The sequence below is a fragment of the Podarcis pityusensis genome (assembly GCF_964106645.2).
Source record: "Podarcis pityusensis genome assembly, chromosome: Z".
NCBI lineage: Eukaryota > Metazoa > Chordata > Lepidosauria > Squamata > Lacertidae > Podarcis > Podarcis pityusensis.
In genome coordinates, this window is record NC_138044.1 from 4,819,413 (window position 1) to 4,841,201 (window position 21,789).

Sequence of the window (21,789 nt, forward strand, 5' to 3'; positions counted from 1 at the left end):
GTAGATGAAGAATTAAGCAGGCCACCTGCAATGATGACGTGGCACACAGAATGATAACATATCCAGTTCCCTGTTCAGTGCCCTTTGGCAAATGGAACACTGCATGTAGGGCAGTTGAAATAATTCCCACTGTGGAGTTTGTTTTAACATATCTGGGATATGCTCTTTAATAATTCCAAACATGCATCGTACAAACCTTGTGATTATTTTCCCTCATCTGGGCTGTGGTGGAGGAACAATGTTATTTCAGATGTAGAAGGTGGTGGTAGTCTCTGGCACTTGCTAACTTAATGAAGACATCTGGCACATGCTTTGCCGGTGGTGTCAGCTGAGTGACATGGGGGAGGGGGGAGAGAAGAGAGAGAGAAAAGGGAATGCGTCTTCTAGTGTCTTAGTAGGAAAATGGATTCTTTAAACACTCAGGTGGACGCATTTATTTTACTTACTTACTTATTTAAATTATTGAGAACCTACCTGCCCCGTTTCTGTCCTTTAGGATCTCCAACAACAGAAAACAACAACATAAAATCAAGTAGATAGCAGTGCCCTAGAAACTGCAGTTATTCAGGAATTTCAACAAAGCTAAAGTAGGGCATCAGGAGGTGGGTTGCGGGGGCAGCTAATGGTCATTTATCTCAAAAGCCCTCTGAAAGAGCAAGATCTTAACCTGCTGTCTGAACCCATTAAGGAAGGAGTCAGGTAAGTCTCCCCGATAAGAAAGTTTCACAAGATAAGCACCACAACCAAGGAAGTCTTGTCTCATTTCACCACTCACTACATGTCAGATGTCTGACTCATCAGACATTGGGAACATTAGCCACTTTAAGCTGCGGAAACTGTTCTTGGGTCCTTCTTGTTTTGAAAAAAATGTTTCTGCCTCTGCTATTCATTCTATGACTGGTTCTTAATTTGCAGACAAGCACTCTTCCAGGGTATTTTTACTTAAGAGTAATTGGTATGTATTTCTGTTTTTTAATTTAGAAAACAAAGGAATCTGAATTTGCAGGAATAATGGAAGGTCTACAGAAAGAGCGTGACATTTTTTCAGCTCTAATAAAGTCCCTGCAAGATACCGATAGGTGAGTGTCAGATTTTGCCTTTGAATACAAACAATGATGTTTGGTCACTCATCAGATCAGTGGGATGTCATGCATTTGCAACAGCCCAGAGTTCTGGTAATAAGGAGGAATCTTACACCCTTATATTAAAGTACTTTGAGACCAAGTAGCTCCAGTGATATTCTGTACCCACTGAAACTTAAGATGGGCTGCACTAGAGGCACAATTAGGTTCCTTCTTTTCATTAGATTTTGTTTTCTTTGTTCTCTTCCACCTCCAGCATGGCTGCAAAAAATATATATGCAAGTTTTTACTTCCGTTTTAGATTAACTACAGCTTCCCATGTTGTCTGAACCTGATCAACTGTGCTCTGTCTAAACTATGGTTTAGTGAAACATTCCAGCTCCAAGCCATAGTTTAATAATCTGGCTTGTTTCAATAAATTGTGGTTAAGATTAACCACAGTTTTAGGGTTTGGGATGTATTGCTAAACCATGTAAATCTAAAATGAAAACAGATGTTTCCAATAATCTCATGGTCACAATGGAGAGGAGGTGTCTGATCCTGAGGCTTACCGTAGCTCCTTATGTAACTCATCCTATGCAGTGAAATATGAAAATGCAGAAAATTGGTGTTTTCATGGGACCTGTATGTCCACTGCAGCCTCAACTTCCTCCTTACTCCCTGGCCCACCAGGTGGAGAGGAAGGGCCACCTGTGGAGAATTGACCCCCATCCGAGGGAATCTTGACCCCCCACCTGATAGCAATTGACCGACCTACCTGGGGGCAAAGTGACCCCCCACCTGAGTAGAAGGTGACGCTCCTCCTGAGGAGAAATGACCCTGCTGCAGAGACAGCACTAACTCTTGCTGTCAGCTAAGTCCCAGAAGGAATGACCGTCATTACAGTTATGCGTTTTAGGCAAAGCCAGTGGCCTTTTTTCTTTTTTTAAAAAAATCCAACAATAATTAATTCTTGGATTTTTATTATTATTAGTTTTGCTCCTACTTTGCCATCTTCTTCCACTTGGATGCCAGAAGCCAGGCAGTGATTGCCTCTAAACAGCAAAAGAGCTGAGCCTCTTTCTAATGCTGAAATGGAGAAATTGTAGCCCTGCAGAAGTTGCTGGACTCCCAGCTGTCATCAGCCCCAGCCAGAATGGCCAGTTGTCAAGAATGATGGGAACTATAAGCCGGCAGCATCCAGAGAGCCATAGGTTCCTGTGGTATAGACAATGCTGAGCAGGCCTGGAAAAGGGTGGGGAACCGGTAGCCCTGAAGAAGTTGTTGGACACGAGCTCCCATCAGCCCCAGCCAGCATAGTCAATGACTGGGGATGATGGGAGTTGTAAGACCAATAACTTCAGGAGGGTAATTAGTTCTCCACCCCTGTCCTATTAAAAGTATTCTGTATGAAGTAGGGCAGGTGCGGCTGGAGTTTTAAGGAGCACCTATTGTGGTTTACATAGTTTTTTTAAAAAATGTGTTTTTATTGTCTTTATTTTGTTGGTTGGGGGAGCTGAGCATTTATTAGTGTTAAATGAATCCTTTCTCCTTTGAAGATTTCTCTTTCTCTTTCCCTATTTCTTAGACTGACTTAAAAAGCAACCTTAGCATTGGTATTCACAGATGCTTACTTTTCACTCTACCTAGAGAAGGCAGGGAAAGGTTTTATGTACTCAGGTCTTTTAACATCCTGCCTCTGGCCAGCAGCATGTTCCCCTTCTTATTTTAACCATGCAAATGTGATCCAATTTGCTTGCCATGTCATCATCCCCAACGACCTTTACTTTTGAGAACCAGCTCCATCCTTGGATGCTTTGCCTGTGTCACAATTGATATTAAAATAAGCTACATTTATATTAAAATGTGGAGATTTTCCACACATACACACACCTTTGAGTGTGGAAGTCATGAGTTCAGTGGAAGATGTGTGAGATAAAATAAATCTAATATATGTGACAGAGGAGTTGCTCATAGATGCAGAACAACAGGATGTGCCAAATGTACTTCAGTCTGATTTTTTCTGAGGGAGGGAGAAATGAGCTTGAAGTTGGCCCATTAAGTGTGCCTTGAAGGTTCTGAAAGATGCCAGAATGTAGATGTGCAAGGGTTTCTATTCCTTTCGTCTTATGTAAAGATTTTTTTTTTTTAATGCTGTGTGTTGAGATGAGAGGATTGCATGCTTTCAAGAGAGTTTAGTTCTTTCTGCTTTGGAGTGAATTCTTTTATCGGAACCTTGATGTATAAAAGATGCCAGAGGTTCACAAGAAAATGACCCCAACTGTTTGATGAACCTTGAGTGATGCCTCCTTACAACTTCAGCATACTGATTTTTTTTACTTTTGAATTTTATTTTAGCATAACTAACCTTCAAGAAGAGTTGCACAACATTTCTGTGTTGCGTAAGCAACTAGAAGATGACATCTTAGCTAACTGGAATTTGCGGAGAGGGCTGGAAAGTCAAATCAAAGCTAACAGAAGAGAAGGTAAGGAAGAATATGTGGCAAAGCATCTTTCATAGCATCATAGAATTGGTAGAGTTGGAAGGGACCACAAAGGTCATCTAGTTAAACCCCCTGCAATGCAGGAATCTCAGCTACAGCATCCATGACAGATGGCTCATTTGAAGCAGCTAATTATGAACCACAGCAGGGATGGGGAACATTTTCAGAGCAAGGGCCACATTCCAAGCAACCTTCTTGACTCCATATGTCAGTGGTGGGTGGGTGCAGATGCAAAAGTGGACAGAGCAGTGAATATAAATTGTACGTTTTGTACAGTAGGCTAGTTTCTGCATACACACACTCACACACCCTTTTCTATAATCCACCAGACAAACAAGGGACACTATCAGAGTTCACAGACACATTCCAACCAGCCAAAAACACTCAGGTGTGCAGTAGGGCCAGTGAGGGGTATGGCAGTTGGGGAAAGTTTTGAGGGCCAGGTAGACCTTGAAAGCCACATTTTGCCCTGGACTAGGTTTCTCTGTCCCTGGTATAAAATGTGGGAGATCTGCTAAGTCACTATACCTCCTTCCCAGCTGATTTGGATTTGAAATAAGTTGATTACAACAGGTCTTTTTCTACAAATTGTTCAGTTAAATAGCACAAACCATTCTTTCTATTCAGTTCCCGCAGTCTGTTGCACCAAAACCAAAAAATATATATTCTGCACTGTTATTAACCTGGCGTTTCCCCCCAAGACCTCTGGTTTCTCTCTCTCTCTCTCTCTCTCTCTCTCTCTCTCTCTCTCTCTCTCCCTCACCCTCTATCCTTCCTGTCCCACCTTTACTTTGCACTTGCTCCAAATTATTAAATATGCAAATTATGATTCTGCATTAGATTCACAATGCATACTGATTGCTAGTAAAAAATCTAATACGTCTAAAATGTCAAAAAGTTACAAAGGAGTGTGAGGGTAAAAATTATTTCAATTAAAGGGAATGCTTTGGGACAGAAGTAAGTAGCAACAATTTCCTCCCGTTTTAGCAGGCTGTTACACTACCATTTTTCATTACTGTTGTTATGTACCACCTAAACATGTACTAAGCATTTAGTTTTTAATCATTTGCAAACAACTTCATGCCTAGTAGGGTTTATAATCTAAAATTTAAGAAGTGTAAGGCTTGTAATACAGTGTTGCCACCTTATCAGACAGTGTAAAGTAATGGATTCAGACCTGATCTTTGCATGATGCAGAGCGAGGTGGTAGACTTCTGGCTGAATATAAATGCTTCCTTGCATTTAAAAACACATACACCAACCAGTTTGCTTCAAGTGAAAAGCTAGCTCAGGTTCTAGCATAGTTTTTTCTTTGTTGTGCTTCTTTCCTACCTACAAGGATCTTGTTCTGTAGGGCAACCAATCAATATTGGGGTTTCCACAGTTGAGCGCTTCAGTCCATTCTTCCACTTCAAGGTAGCCAGTTCATTCTGCTACATGCATACATGCATAAAGGCTTTGAAATAGCAGCCCAGTTACCACTTACGTAATGAGTGTACACCAGGAGTCAGCAAACTTTTTAAGCAGGGGGCTGGTCCACCGTCCCTCAGACCTTATATATAGACCAGACTATATTTTGAAAAAAATAAAAATGAACGAATTCCTATGCCCCACAAATAACCCAGAGATGCATTTTAAATAAAAGTACACATTCTATGCATGTAAAAACACCAGGCAGGCCCCACAAATAACCCAAAGATGCATTTTAAATAAAAGGACACATCCTACTCATGTAAAAAGACGCTGATTCCCGGACTGTCCGCAGGCCAAATTTAGAAGGCGTTTGGGCCGGATCTGGGCCCCGGCCCTTAGCTTGCCTACCCATGGTGTACACAGTCCATTTATTCTTATGTAGGGACATAGGTTGTTGTCTTACACTGAGCCAGATCATTCAGTATCCATCTAATTCAGTATTGTTTACACTACTGGCAGTGGTTCTACAAGGCTTCAGGAAGGGGTCTCTTCCCAGTTCTACCAAGAGATGCCAGGGATTGAAACAGATCTTCAGCATAAAAAGTGTGTGTGCTGCCATTGAGCTACAGTCTACCCAATATTCTAGGCTAGGACACCACAGGGCTACAAGTAAGACTTTGCAAGAGGGCAAACTAGTTTCAGGACCCTGGCCAGCTCCTTGTGGAATGAGGATTAGAGGCTGGAAACAATAAACCTGCTTCACCTGGAACTGGGTGTGGGACACAGCTGTGGGCAGTTGGGCTGAGGAATATATTGATCTATCATCCAAAACTGGTTTGAAATCCACATCATGATAACCATTTCAAAATATTTGACCTGGCAATATATCACGTATTATGATGTTAGAAAAACCATGAAGCCAGTGCTTTTCTCGTGATTCCTGCAGCTTGCCTGAGCTCTCTGCTTCCTGCAGTGGGCAACAATCCTCAGAGCAGTTTCAGACAAAAGCAGCCCACCGGGAACTTTCCTTAGTAATATAGATGGTGACGCCATGAGCTTCTTGCTTTAAGGTACCAGGCTGGTAAATGGCTGAGGGAGATGCAGGTCTGAGCCTGCCCTGTTGTTTAAGCCTCTTCTCTCCCTCCCTCCCTCCCTTCTCTCTCTCTCTCTCTCTCTCTCTCTCTCTCTCTCTCTCTCTCTGTCTCCCACCTGTTTCTCTATTGTCAATGCTCTTTGTTTCTCCTCTTCATGTGTGTGTTTGCCCATGTCCCCCCTCATTATGTTCCCCATTTTCTTCTTATCCTTGAACTCTCCCCAATTATCTCCTCTCCCCTTTGCTTTCTCACACATTTGTTTTCCCAGCCCTATACTTCCTTATGTGCTGCTTCTTTCTTTTTATTCTCTGCTGTTCACCAAGTCCCACTGGCAGAAAAACGGGGGGAAGTGTTTTTATTTTCATTTTCTGGTGCTTACATTGTTGTTTCCCCCCAAATTAGCTTCCCTCCATATTACAAAGGAAGGGATTTTCTTTTTTAAAGAACTTACCTCTTTGCTTGCTTGCCCTCGCTGCCTCCCTTTGATAAAAAGTGAGAGATTGGTGGGCTGAGGGCTTGGGGGTGAGGCTTCTGCATCACAATAGGGGGAAATGGAAGAGGGAGATTTAACTGGCCACCTTATGCTGAAATAGGAGGTTGGATAGTTGTGAGGTGAGAATGACGGGGTGTTTGTTAGTAAGCAGTGCACCCAACTGAATTCAATGGGGCTTACGCCCAGGGAGGTAGAAGTACATTTAGTTGAACTCATTGGGGCTTACTCATGCATTTGGCCCTCTGAGTGGAGAAGCAGATGCAACTTGACACTTGTAAATTACTTAAATTATTCTTTGATTAGTTGAAAATAGATTAAGTTGTTTAATAAATTTTTGTTCTATAAAATTTTATCTATTCTTTCTAGTTTGGCCTGGTTTATAAAAGAAATGCAATTTTTCCTGGCAAATTTTTTAAAATAAATTTTTGTTCTGTAAAATTTTATCCATTCTTTCTAGTTTGTAATTCTAGCTGTACTTCTGCAACTTTAATTTAAGAGATATGTGCTAATTAAAAAATTATCTGTACTGTAAAATAACAGTTGTAACAGTATGTTTAAAAAATTGTCAGTTTTAGACCCCTGAGTAGTATCAGTTGCCAGGACATTACCTCGTTCACCTATACATAGTTCCATCCTTATTTCAGACATTGTGATATATTGGTATATTACATTGCTTAGCTGGTGATATAGCATGTTGTTGAAAACCAGATATTGGCCAGCTCTAGTAGGGAGCCTGAGGATGTAACATCCAACTTGGACCGGCCCATAAAAAGCAAGCCTAGAGTGAGAGACTAGGGTGATGTCCGCTGTTTCCAGGAAGTCTTCTCATTGTGAGACTTTTATGGGTGAGCAGGACCCTGCTTGAGAACCTCGAGGCTGAGGAGGAGGGTTTGTCAGCAGGAAAATGAATTCATATTGATTTTGGTATTGATATTGATGTTGGTATTGGACCCCTCTGACCACATCCAAGTCTGTCAGTCAGTTGACTACTTTGCTGCATCATGGTAGACAGAAACAGTCATGTATATTATGTACAGTGGTACCTCGGGTTAAGTACTTAATTCGTTCTGGAGGTCTGTTCTTAACCTGAAACTGTTCTTAACCTGAAGCACCACTTTAGCTAATGGGGCCTCCTGCTGCCGCTGCGCCGCCGGAGCCTGATTTCTGTTCTTATCCTGAAGCAAAGTTCTTAACCTGAAGCACTATTTCTGGGTTAGCGGAGTGTGTAACCTGAAGCGTATGTAACCTGAAGCGTATGTAACCCGAGGTACCACTGTACGTCAAAAAATATCTACCCACTAAGGCATCTCAGAATCTGCAGCAAGCATGGCTGAGTTCTGAGCCCTGAACAAAATAGGCTTGCATCGTTTCCCCATAATTCTGTCCCTTTGAACGGTTCATAGAATCATAGAATTGTAGAGTTGGAAGGGATACTGAGGATCATCTAGTCCAACCCCCTGCAATGCAGGAATATGCAACTGTCCCATTCGGGGATCGAACCTGCAACTTCGGCATTATCAGCACAATGCGCTAACCAACTGAGCTATCCACAGGATATTAGAAATCCCTGAAGAACACTCATTCCCACTGCTGATTTCTGAGATTTCCTGAAGTAATGCCCTTACAACATTCAGCCTTCTGTTTTAGTCATAAGGACCAACAAATTGATTTTGTAAGAAACTGCTGAATCCCGCACCTGGTTTCATATTATATGCACTTTTAGCACATGCACAAAATCACAGAGTATGTGGATGTGACAGCAGTAAGAAGGGAGTAGAGATCTGCAAATAATGGTACACTCGTTCCATTGAATGGGTACTTCAGTTACAAAATATATTGGTGGTTTTTCGAGGCCAGAGCAGGAAATTCCAATGCAATTATATAGATTAAGCTATCTTCTTCTTCTTTTTTTAAAAAATAGAGGAAACCCTATCTTCTTGGGGAGAACAGACGTCTTACATGAGCATTTGTTTAAGAGACCAGGGTGGTTTGGAGTTGCAGTTGGACCAGCTGTCTCATGAGGAGCTTAAGAGAAAGGTATTGTTTTCCTGTTCCTTTACAGTCATCCAGTATTTCTTGGGCATGCCAGCCTGCTTCTTTGTTTGGATGTGGGTGATTTTTGGAGGATTGGGTCCAGGGAGGACCTGCATGATCTATAAATGTACAAGAGGCAGTTGCAGATTCCAGGCATCAGGACAGACTAATCTGTCCATTATTCCTGACTGGAGCTGATGGGAGTTGTAGTCCAAAACATCTGGGGAACACCAGGGTGGGAAAGGCTACTGTAAGTAATATGCACTCTGCCCTGCCAAGCCACAAATATGCTGTGCCATTCTCCACTAAATGCAGTTTCCGAATACTTTTCAAAGGTATCCCAACACAGAGCACATTCCAGTAATCCACATGAGAGCTTACAGTGCACAATATGTCTGTTTTTCTTTAGAGTGCTGCAAGATTCATGGGAGTTATTGAAATAAGAATTGTTCTTTCTCTGCATACCAAGGACCATTGCTCACATCCTGTGGTTGTTATGATTACAGATCAGAACCACATTGTGTACCTATTAAGAACTGTAATGAGTTTACCTATTACAACTGTAATGTATTTTTTCTTCAGAAGTGCCATTGCCCTCAGGTCCTTATTGCAAGCCTGCCATGGGCATCTTCTGTAGTTATTACTGTCATTAGCTATTTTGGAATATTTATTGGTTTGGTGGTATGTCTTATGCTTGTTAAACAATTGATTTTAAATGCATCCAAAATTACTGGTTTAAAATAATTATTATTTAATTGTTAATTTAATGTTGTATGTTGTATATTGTATTATTTGAATTATGGTTATTGTATATTTGTCTTTGGGCTATTCTGTTGTTAACTGCTTTGAGTAGAATTTTGTAGAAAATGTGGCAACAACAGCCAGCCACCACCCCCATCATCATCTGGTTGGCTGCAGTGAGAAATAGATGTTTGACTAGATGGGCCAGTGGCCCGATCCAATAGGCTCTTCTCATGTACTCAGATTCTTTACTCCCTGTCATGGGTTTCTTGGGGTATACACTCGGGGGGGGGGGGGGAGGATGCATACACACTTCAAACATGAACAATTTCAACTGGCAGGCAATGCACACCTACAGTGTATCTTTTAAGAAATTGGTTGTTGAAATCATGATGTATGAAGCAGGCTGAAGAATGTTAAGAGCTTCCAAAGTCTCTAAAGGCTTCCTTTTGCTTTTTCAGGTTGCTGAACTCCTCTCAGTCGTGAAGGAGCTGCATTTGGCAAATCAAAACCTAAAAAAAAATCAACTTGAAATCTCCACGTTGGACATTGTGGCAAAGGAAAGTCAGGATACTCTAGACCAGAGTGAGGTGAGACTTAGTTTCCTGGTGCTGCTAAAGCTGGTGGAAGTGCAGCTTTATTTTAAAACATGATTTCTAGATACAGTGGTACCTCGGGTTAAGAACTTAATTCGTTCTGGAGGTCCGTTCCTAACCTGAAACTGTTCTTAACCTGAGGTACCATGCTTTTTTATGGTTCTGCTCATACTGCTTCCAAAAGGTGGTACTAGGGCAGAGATGGGGAACCTGGTGTCCTCCACACGTCATTGTACTACAACTCCCATCAATGCTAGTCATCATGGCCAGTGATCAGGGTTGATTGGAGCTGTAGTCCAACAATAACTGGAGGGCACCAGAATCCCACCCCAATGTTAGATCTCTGCTTGACCATGTCTCATTTACACTTTTAGATTTCACAGAGCTTGGTTCCCACCCCATCTCTTGCTGTTCAGCATCTACACGAAACCATTAAGTGAGGTCAACTTGGGATTTAGAGTGTGGTGTTAGCACTAATTCAATGACCCAAAATTCTGGTTCATCTCATGTAAAGCAGTTGAGATGATACAGAGGCTCAAATGGCTTGGTGGAGTGGAAGGTATTTGGGCATTGAGGAGTCCAATCGTTTGATAGAGCTGAGGTTGAGGGCTGCAGTCTTGGGTTCTCAGTTCTTAAGCTTGAGAGCCCTTTGTTACTGGGTTCAGATTGAGTGCCTCTATAGTTGCCTCATTCTTGGTATCTGTGTCCAGGGTCCTGCTGGAAGGTGAGGATGCAACATTCTTAATGCATTATTGGCGTGGCACTGGACTCCACATAGCCTGATACTGTGTGTGTGTGTGTGTGTGTGTGTGTGTGTTTGAAATGGACTGTGTTAACTTCTGGTTATAAGCATACTGGAGGCTTCTGAGTATCTCCCTGCATTTCTGTCTTGATCTGAGACCCCAATACTAGATGTGGGTTTTTACAAGGTAGCTATTTCTTAAAGCAGAGGCGTTGCTTTGGGGGAGATGTTTGCTGCAATTTGCGCTGCTCTCCTCAAGGGGGTACTATTCCCCTGCAACTGTCAACAGAAAACAACAACAGTGGCATTTATATAACACTTTTGAGTTTTTTCAAAGTGGTTCACATATAGTATCTAATTCTACTCCTTAAAAAGAATCCTGTAAGTCTGGCCAGGATTTTGTGTGTATGGTTTTTTTTTTACACATTTTTTAATCCAGTTTTTCTCAAAAACAATGAAGCTTGCAGCCAAGAAAAACCAAGTAATAAGAACACAAAGGGATTAAGTAATGCCCCAAGTTATTAATTAATAATAAAGATAAATAAAGACTATACAAATTTCAGCAACCACACCTCAGTCAAAAATCCAAGCAGATGGAGTGGGAGGAACAAAAACCAGCTTTCATGAAAATGAAAGACCCCAAAGCCTTCTCAAAGAGCCAGGTCTTAACCCTATGTGCTTGGACTTGATGGGCCTCCCTGAGGAGGCCATTCTGTGGAACTGGCATGGCAACTGAAAAAGCTCCAATACTACTGGATACCTAGTAAACGTAACTGAGAAAAGTATTTTTTTTTAGTTTTATTTCTCAGCTTTCTACCCCACCCCTCATCATAAATAATCTCAGGGCGACTAACAGCAGTTTAAAATACAATAGAATTGGGGCAGGGAACCTTTTTGGATATGCTGGGGGTTGAATCTGGGGCCTTCTGCATGCAAAGCAAATACTTTTACCTCTGAGTTGTGGCCCTCCCCTGAATACACAAGTACTTCTGCTACACCAGGGATGATAAAATCTCAGGACCGGAGACCCATTGTGACCCTTCAGGCTTCTCTGCCCTTGGAATTTCCCCAAGGCCTTTCCATATGTCACACTCCTCCAGGCACAGCTTTGAACCCTGAGTGTCCTTGAACTCTGAGAATGCCAGTGGCTTGCAGGCAAGGTAGAGGCATTCTCAGAGCAAATGGCCACATTTGAGCCAGAAACAAATATTCAAGGAGGGTGCAAGGAAGGGTCAGTAGGTTGTGTGGCCTGGGGAGAGTCCTAAAGAACAGCCAGAGAGTCCTGGTAGGCTGCATTTGGTCCCTGAGCCTGAGGTTCCCATTAGGATAAACTATGCAATGGTAAGAGCATGATGTAGTGGTTAGAGTGTTTGACTAGGACCTGAGAGACCAGGGTTTAAAACACTGCCCAGCTATGAAACTCACTAGGTGATCTTGGGTTAATCACAATCCTTCAGCCTAACCTACCTCACAGGGTTGTAACAAATATAAAATGGGGAAGAAGAGAAACATGTACACCACCTTGAGGTCATTGGAGGAAAGGTGGGATATATATACACACTGTTCAATAGTGCCTGTAGCGCCTGTCTCGGGAGATTGTGGACTCTCCTTTGCCATCTAGCCTCTGCTCAAATGCCTTCAGCAATCTGTCAGGGATGCTGTCGTTGCAATGCAGATCTGGCATTGCTGATGCAGATGGTCACCAAGATTGCTTCCAGGTCTGTGAGTCTACAATTCAGTAGGGGACCATGGAGCAAGGCCTCAGAAGTTGCATGGAGCTTGCAAAAGAGTAGAGATGGGGGAAAGACAAATCTTAAGGTAGACTGAATAAATGGTTTTCAAATGGGGTTAGACAGATTCTTGGATAAATTTATCAACAGCTATTAGTTCCTGGTAGCTAAATGCAACCTTCAAATTCACAAGCAGTTTGCCTATGAATACCAATTATGGGCTGGGGGGAGGCAGCAGCGGATGATAGTAGCCTTCATGCCCTGATGGAGGACTGTAGCGGCATCTGACTGGTTGCTCTTGAAAAAATGATGTTGGCCAAATGTTCACCACTCATTTCAGTCTGTTCTAATCTGATATCTAAAGGTAAAGGTAAAGGGACCCCTGACCGTTAGGTCCAGTCGTGGATGACTCTGGAGTTGCGGCGCTCATCTCCCTTTATTGGCTGAGGGAGCCGGCGTACAGCTTCCGGGTCATGTGGCCAGCATGACTAAGCCGCTTCTGGCAAACCAGAGCAGCGCATGGAAACGCCGTGTACTTTCCCTCCAGAGTGGTACCTATTTATCTACTTGCATTTTGACGTGCTTTTGAACTGCTAGGTTGGCAGGAGCAGGGACCGAGCTACGGGAGCTCACCCCGTCGCAGGGATTTGAACTGCCGACCTTCTGATTGGCAAGCCCTAGGCTCTGTGGTTTAACCCACAGCGCCACTCGCGTCCCTATTCTGATATCTAATATGGCCTTAATCCCAGAATCTGCATGTTAAATTGTTGTTTGGGGGGAATATTGGCTGAAAACTTGCTTTCCTCTCCCCCTCCACCCCCCCCCCAATGTTACACAGTGGTATCACAGTGCTTCTGGCACTAGTGTGCAAAACAATCCTATTTCTTCTTGAAGAGTAGCACACACACACACACAAATATATGTATGTGTTTTTATATTTAATGTCTGTCCTGGACATTTGATAGCCCTATATCTTTTAGCAAAATAAGAGAAACTGGAAAAAGAGAAAACTGACGGCCCTTCAGGTGCTTACACGACTTTCTCCAAGCTAAGCATCCCAGTTCCATCAACGTTTCTCCACAGGACTGCACTTTTGACCCTCTTCATTGACTTTTTCTGAAGTCATTTGTCTAAATCCTTGAAATGCAGTGCCCAGAACTGAAAACATACACATTCCTGGGTTATACCTACATATCCTGTAGGCAGTTTTTTGTAGGAGTTTTGGGGGGTATTTTCATAGGGAAGGAAGGCTTAATGCCCTTCCCCTGTTCTGCATCACAACAGTGCTGATCCAGATCTCTACCCTTGCTTCCTCAAGGTGCTATGAACACCTTTAAAAGCAGCAGGGGAATGTATTTGGGGGTCTTCATCATCACATCTAATTCGGCCCTCAGCTCTGTACAGCATTGAGTGTGCCACCCACATTGAATAAATATTAGAATACTGAATTGGTCAAATTCTGAGTAGTGGGGCTTATTTTAACGTATTGGAATCTGCTTCATTTGGTGCTGCCATGGGATTTGTTCATTCCTCTCAACCAGCACATGATGCCCATCAAGATATAACTCTCTGAGCCCAGGACTTTCTCTTGGCTGTTTTAAAAAATGTATTATTTTTTCTTTCCGTGAAGACAGCAGAAACACAATCCTGCTAAGCCCCGCTGCAGAGTCTTCCTAAGTCATGTCTCCCTTGGGTTGCCGCAGCTCTGAGCTGTATGGGGTGCCTTCGGGCTCCAACAGAGAGATAAAAAAGGTTGTTTTTCTGCTGTCCTCTGAACATCTGCTTTCAGATGTGCTGAGTCCTGCCTCTGGGACTCATGGGATCTTTGCAAACCAAGCATATCAACTATTCATTTAGGAAAAAACACATTCTCAAGGTTTTTCATTGCCATGGGATGATTTGAAAGAGGAAGCTTTATCCTTCGTAGACCTTCTCCTGGCCTTGAGCCACATATTTTACATTTTTTTTAAAAAAAAAATTGGTCAAGCATTAAAAGTCTCTTCCTTGGGGTACAGCAATTTCTCCATCACTCAGAAGCTAACACTTGAAGTCTTGAATGCAGCTCTATGCTTGCTTGCTTCTTTGGTGGCCTTTTAAAGTAGATCAACACAATTTTAGTAACTTGGTGCTGGTCGGGAAGGAGCTCTTGGTGACTGTATGCTTTCTTGTATCAAGTTTCAGAGGCAGTACGCTTTTGAAGACCATTTGCTGGGGAACAATGGTGTGGGGAGGTCTCTTGCCTTCATGTCCTTCTTAAGTGCATAAGAGCCCTGCTGGATTAAGCCAACTGTCAGGCCTCTGTTTATACACTTGGAGTTTTATCCAGTTCTACTCCAGGAAGACCCATTGGAATCAATGGACATGACTATCAGGTCCACTAATTCCAGAAGGTCTACTCTGAATAAAACTTAGTTGGATATAATCCTTGATGCTTTTTTACTCTCTTAGGTAATGTATGAAGCTAGCCTTAAGAAAGAGCAATCTGAGGTCTTAATAAAATATTTTTCTTTTCAGTAAACTGTTTATCACATGACCCAAATTTCCCATTGGCTCTTAATAGTGGGGCACCAAGGTCCTGGCACCCAGGCCTTCTCATTTGTCCTTTCAGGCTGTTTTGGTGCAGCCATGCCTATATATGATTTTACCTGTGAGGCAGGTAAAAACACAGCTGTTGCTTGCAAGCATTGCTAATCAGCTGTTTGTCCATGTGGGCAAAAGCAGTTCATGCGCCATCATTATTATGTCAGGTGATTGACAAGTGAGTTCTCCCCATTGCCACTAGAAATGTGAAGTCCTGAGGGGAAAGATGGGAAAATGGAAGAAAACTAACCCCTCATTTCCGTCCAACCCCTTTTTGCCCCCTCCAACTGAAAAATGTTGGACTAAGAAGTATTTTCTTTTGGAATGAATGATGAATAAAATGTTTAAGATAATACATTCATATTTTTACACCTCCAAAGTGAGGACTAAAAACTATGTAATAGGAAGACTTTTATGTAAGACTATGTACAAAATTGGATTATTACAGTTTCTGTACCCAGAGGACACTGAGTTGTATACTGAGACTACAGTTGCCAAATGCAAGATAGGGAGCATGACCTTTGTTGCAAGAGAAGGAAGAAGGATTCAGTACCTTCTTTGCTTGTGGGCTTCCTCTTGGATATTTGGTGGATCTGCTTCGGTCCTCTTGACTGGGCCTCCAAAGACCAGGAGGTGGGTGAAAGTACAGAGCAGCACAAAAGAACAGAAAGTGTATGCAATACTTTCAGATACAAATGCATGCAATACTTTCAAAAGCTGCACAAAACAGAACAGCTTCAAGTATTTTGGTTGAGTAATGCAGTCTGGGATTCTGCCAAATACATCTCTCCTGCAACATGGTGGCAAGGCAACTTCCAAGCCTTCTTCTTGCTTACTTCATATACCTCAATCTTCTGCAGCTTGTGAAAGAAACTATTCTGTGTCTGAAAATACACCAAATCAAGAAATGTACCAACATGTGAAAGGGAAGAGATGCTTTTTAAAAATTAATAGAAGTAGTATTAGTAGTAGTAGTACCCTGCCCATCTGATTGGGTTACCCCAGTCACTCTGGGCTGCTTCTAACAGAATATAATAGAACACAACTAAACATCAAACATTAAAAGCTGCCTTCAGATGTCTTCTGAAATTCATATAGTTGTTTATTTCCTTGACATCTGACAGGAGGGCGTTCCACATGGTGGGTGCAACCACTGAGAAGGCCCTCTGCATTGGGGGAACTGCCAGAAGGCCCTCCGAGCTGGACCTCAGTGTCATGGCTGGACAATGGGGGCAGAGACGCACCTTCAGGTTTAATAATAATAATAATAATAATAAAAATAAAACTTATTTATACCCTGCCCTCCCCAGCAAATACCAGGCTCAGGGCGGCTAACAACCAATAAAAAAAAAGTTGATTGAAATACAACTTAAAAACAAGATTAAAATACAACATTAAAACAATTAAAACATTAAAATGCAGTCTTATCACAGGAGGAGAGAGGAAAAAAGAAAGTGGGGGAGGGAATCAAATTGATTCTAAGCCAAAGGCCAGGCGGAGCAACTCTGTCTTACAGGCCCTGCGGAAAGAAATCAGATCCCGCAGGGCCCTGGTCTCATGAGACAGAGCGTTCCACCAGGCCGGAGCCAGTGTTGAAAAGGCCCTGGCTCTGGCTGAGGCTAATCTAACTTCCTTAGGGCCCGGGACCTCTATGGTGTTGCTATTTATGGACCTTAAGGTCCTCTGTGGGGCATATACAGGGGAGTATACAGGGCCAAGACCATTTAGGGCTTTAAAGGTCAGTACCAACACTTTGAATTGCACTTGGAAATTGTACTGGGAGCCAATGTAGATCCTTTAGGACTGGTGTTATATGGTCCCGGCGGCCACTCCCAGTCACCAGTCTAGCTGCCGCGTTATGGATTAATTGTAGTTTCTGAGTCACCTACAAAGGTAGCCTCATGTAGAGTGCATTGCAGTAGTCCAAGCAGGAGATAAACAGAGCATGTACCACTCCAGCAAGACAGTGTGTGGGCAGGTAGGGTCTCAGCCATCGCTGTTAGACAACCATCCTGGACACAGAATTAACCTGCGCCTCCATGGACAGCTGTGAATCCAAGATGACCCCCAGGCTTCGCATCTCCAGTCAAGCCATTAGTTTTTAGAAATTCTTGATAAATGTGCTGGCAAATAAAAATAATAAAAAGAAGCAGAAACTGGTAATGATAACTCAGAAAATGACACTGATTAAATTTTATGTAGTATACATTGAGTCTTCTTCTTCCCCCCTCCCTTCTTTTTCTCAGCTCTTTTTATGGAAATGAGTGCGTTATGTCTGCTTCACACTGTGAAGGCCTGGAGGAGATGTAATGATTTTCAGAATGCACAATAACTTTCTTTGTTTTTACTATAATGTTGATGGTTTCTTCTGTTTTTTACTTTTTGCTAGCTCTTCATAAATTGACAAAACCAAAGAGATGCTTAGGTTTCTTACAGTTTGGCAGCTTTTGTAACTTTTTTTTTTTTTTTAAACCCCTCTAAATTTATTTCGTAATTATTGTATGTCTAAACTGTACTTTGAATATACAAAACATGGTAATTTTATGACATACCAAGTTATGCACAATACATTTTTATGTTTCTAAAATAACAAAGTGATATTTGATCTGTAAAGGGTGCTAAAGAATGTATTGAAGATTTTTCAGTTTCCCACAAATTTGTGTTTTGTGCTGGGGGGGGGGGAATCCTATTTCTCCCATGGCTTCAAAATTTATCACTCCCCTCCCCCCACCCCCCCAGTCAAATGTGGGCTTGCATGGGGCGTGGGTGGTCAGATCTATTTTTCATCCATGATCTGCTCAGGGACCCAACTCCTTGCTCTTGGTTTCTCTCCTGGCTGCTCCCACTTGATTGACTATAGGCCATCCTTGACAATGTTTCCACCCTAAAAGCAGGTTCTTTTAATCCCAGATAACACCTGTGCAGGATAATGAATTCTTCTGCTGGCCTTAAGCCCATTAAAGCAGCTTCCTGATTCTTTGAGTTCAAAATCATTTGTCAGAAGAAGAGAATGCAGCTGAAAAGAGCTGTGTCCTGTTCCCATGGTGCTTCCTTTAGAACAGAGATGGAGAAACCTTTTCAACCCAAGGACTACAATCTCCTGTTGGGAACCTTCTGGGGAATGCATGTCAGAGACAAAGTGGGTGGAGCAATGGATATGGCTCTTACTTTGAATAGTCGGCTGTATTTAAGCCACACAAAAGTCAGAGGTTTATATTTGCATACTAAGGTTGCCATACGTCTGTTTCCCCCCAGAAATGTCCTCTTTTTCAGGTTTAAAATGTCTGTCTGGGTGGATTTTTAAAATTTGGCAGAATGTCCAGGTGTTTTTGTTTGGTACCATTACAGGTCTTGTGTGGTTGTTTTGGGTTGTTTTTTGTTTTGCTTTTCTGCCTGTGGGATCTCCCTCCAACCCCCCCCTGGATCACCTTACCCAACCTCTTCTCCTGCAGGGGTAGACAGGGACCAGCTCACTTTCCCCTCTTCCTTATCAACAGTTCCACTTCATACTTCCAGGAATCTCCCAAGAAAAAAAAAAAGCAGGCAGGGGAGGGAGGCTGCCAGGGTTTGCACAGCCACTTCCTGCCAGTCAAGAGCCTGCCAGCCACCCCTGCCAGCCAATGAAAGTTCTGACCATTCATAAAAATAAATACTCTTGCCACACTCCATCCCAGCCACACACAGGCACCAGGAATCCAAACCTCTTTCTTTCTCTTCCCCCCAGCATGTCAGTTTCCCCGTGAAATATACAAGCTCCTCTTGGAACTGGAGCAGCTGAAATATTATTCTTGTGGCCCTTGCTCTCTTTCCTGCCCTCTCCATCCCTCCAGCTCCCAGCACAATGAAGCCAGCAGCAGCCACATTCTGACATGAGATGCATGTTCACTGGCTCTCGCTGTCTTCCTCCCTCCCTACCAACCAGCCCTGCTTTACTCTGCTAATCTGGAAGGTATCAGGTGTGTGTGGAGGGGAGGATGTGGCAGGGAGAGAGAGATGAATTGGCCCAGTTTGGGAAGAAGCTTTCCATCCGGTGTGCTCCAGGCACTTAGGGCATTTGCAGACTCTCCTCCTTTCACCACTTCCCCCTCCCAACCTCAACCCGCCTCCCTCGCCAGCATTGCAAGTATGGCAGAGGCACACTAACTGAGTGGACTCTGTTTCGGCAGCACATTTCACGATTGGGAGAGGATTTTTAAATTTTGATCCCCCACCCCACCCGTTCCCTCCCTCTCTCCCTTATTCTACTCTTTGCGAGAAACACACAGGCACCTCACTACTTTCACGCCTCCAAAGGTAAGTGAGTTTAAAACAACAACAACAGTGAGAGCAATAATAACTGTTTTATATTGTTGATGCCAGAAGTGGGGAGCAGGGGTGAGATTGCAAAGGTGGGAAGAATATAACAAGACCAGCCCACCCAGAGCTGAAAGTGAGGGACCGTCAGTGCCTGGGTAACTTTGGCTCCTGATTCTGTCTAACGAGAACTATTGTGATACTTTTCTTGTCAGGTGCTAGTCAGTCTAGGAGGAATAACTATCTCCAAGTTTTAATTTTGTATCCTCGTCATTAAGTATTATTATGATGGCTATTTATTTATTTAGGGAAAGAATGGGAATCCAAATTATAGGCAAGCAGCATGGTAGCTTGTGTTGCTTTGGAGGGGTGGGGGTAAACAAGGACCAGAATCTGCACAAATTGGAAATCTGACCAAAAAAACTAATTGAAGAAAATGCGAACTTCCAAAACATGTAACTTTTGAGAGCTGGCTTCTGGAACATATTAATGTGCTATCTATGTGGCTGTTGTAATTAAAACAGAACAATATAAACAGCCAACTTGCCACATTCAGGACTTTTCCATTTCCACCACACATGCCTTATGGCACCACATGCCTTAAAACCCAGTGGTTTTGCACAACTGGGAGTATTGGGAGGGAAGTGGTAAATCAGCAGGATTTTTAAATTCAACTAACACAATAGAAAATTTCTTTAGGAGCTGTGGCAAAACCTTGCTTGGTAGCCCTGGTTTATTTCTATATATGAAAGTTAAGAACATTGCCACTAGCAATATATCACAGCTTCTATAGCCTACATATAGTAGGGGTATTTAAAATGAGAGACATCATAGTGATCCATAGTTAAAAGTAGAAGTTGGCAAATGTGTCCTCTTTTTTGCTCTTCAAAATATGATAATACTACTACACCCCCCCCTTCATTCACACAAGCACATAGCATGCTCATAGTTCAATGAAACATTCCAGCAGGGCAAATGCACTGAAGCAGGGTGGGTAAGGAGATGTGGCCAAAGGAGAGTCCTGAGTGCTGGGTGCGGAGCCTTGAAGGTTGCTCCTGGGCCTGAAGTTCCTAAGCCCCCTTCTTTAGAACATGTAAACTTGAATGCTTGAGGGTGTTCTGAAAAGCTGACATTTAGTAGGCCATGATCTACTGAGAACTTTTTCCCAGCCAAATTCCTTGCACTCTGCCCAGGTGGTATTTTGCCCAAAGGTAGATTTGGTCTTGTGCTGCAAAGGAGCATGGGGTGGTGGGGACCCCCTTTTTAAACAGATGAAAACCAGCCTATTGGCCATTGGACAGTGAAGGCAGGGGCAGGTTGGCAGACTGCATCCAGTTTTCTTTCCCTTGTGCAGATGATCAGAGCATTCGCATACAGTGGTGCCTCGCAAGACGAAAAGAATCCGTTCCGCGAGTCTCTTCGGCTTGCGGGTTTTTTCGTCTTGCGAAGCAAGCCCATTAGCGGTTTAGCAGATTAGCGCTACAGTATTAGCGGCTTAGCGGATCAGCTGATAAGCGGCTTAGTGATCAGCTGTTAAGCGGCTTAAAGATCAGCTGATAAGCGGCTTAACGATCAGCTGATAAGCGGCTTAGCGATCAGCTGTTAAGCGGCTTAGCCATCAGCTGATAAGCGGTTTAGCGGCTTGGGAAAAAGGGGGGGGAAAGGAAAAAAACCCCGCAGGAACTCGCAAGACATTTTCGTCTTGCGAAGCAAGCACATAGGAAATTCGTTTTGCGAAGCACCTCCAAAACGGAAAACCCTTTCGTCTAGCGGGTTTTCCGTCTTGCGAGGCATTCGTCTTGCAGGGCACCACTGTATATGAAATGACTCTCTGTGCAACCCAAACTATTGGGTCCAGAGAGAGGAATATGCATGTCAACTCAATTTGATGATGTGGTGCCCCGTGCAAATCCCACACATTTGGGAGTTCCTTCCTGTGCATGTAGTGCTGGATCAGAGCATGGGAGCATGTTCTGATACTTGTATGCTCCCCATCCATCCTACCCATACCATAGAAGGCTGAAGGATCAATAATCCCATATATATTTGAACCCAATATCTCTTTTAGCTACATAAATTTGGTCAAGCTTAAAAAGTTACAGTGGAACATGTCTTTTTTATTTATAACTGCAGCAGAAGTTTTAAAAATGAATTTTCAACCTCATTAAGAAAATGAGTAGACAACCTCAGTTAGGTTTAAGCAGTGCTTTGTGACTATTGCCTTAATTCATAAACTAAGACACAGAAAGGCAGCCAAGCTAGTTTGTTGGAGCAAGCACAAAAAAGAGTCACCAGGCACCTTAAAGACCAACTGATTTATTGTAGCCATCAGATGCATTAGACAAAATGGGCCCTAGTCCTTGAAAGCTTATGCCATAATAAATCCAGTCTTTCTGGTTCTGAGATATTGGTGGAGAATAGATTCATAGCCTTGTTAGACAAGTACTGAAACTGCTCCCCCATTGCCTGCCATAAAACTAGGAGGAAACACTAGGCAACCCACAGACC

The 21,789-nt window shown here is 42.9% G+C and overlaps 1 protein-coding gene across 6 annotated transcripts in view; it reads left to right on the forward strand.

Moving 5' to 3' along the window:
- The window catches only part of CDK5RAP2 (CDK5 regulatory subunit associated protein 2), a 134,921-nt gene that overhangs the window by 54,200 nt on the left and 58,932 nt on the right, over positions 1 to 21,789 (forward strand). For all 6 annotated transcript variants that reach the window (XM_080990771.1, XM_080990766.1, XM_080990767.1 and 3 more), the window contains exons 15-18: positions 982 to 1,079; positions 3,420 to 3,547; positions 8,487 to 8,602; positions 9,802 to 9,930. In XM_080990771.1, the coding sequence (XP_080846897.1) occupies positions 982 to 1,079; positions 3,420 to 3,547; positions 8,487 to 8,602; positions 9,802 to 9,930 (471 nt within the window). The remainder of the gene's footprint in view (positions 1 to 981; positions 1,080 to 3,419; positions 3,548 to 8,486; positions 8,603 to 9,801; positions 9,931 to 21,789) is intronic.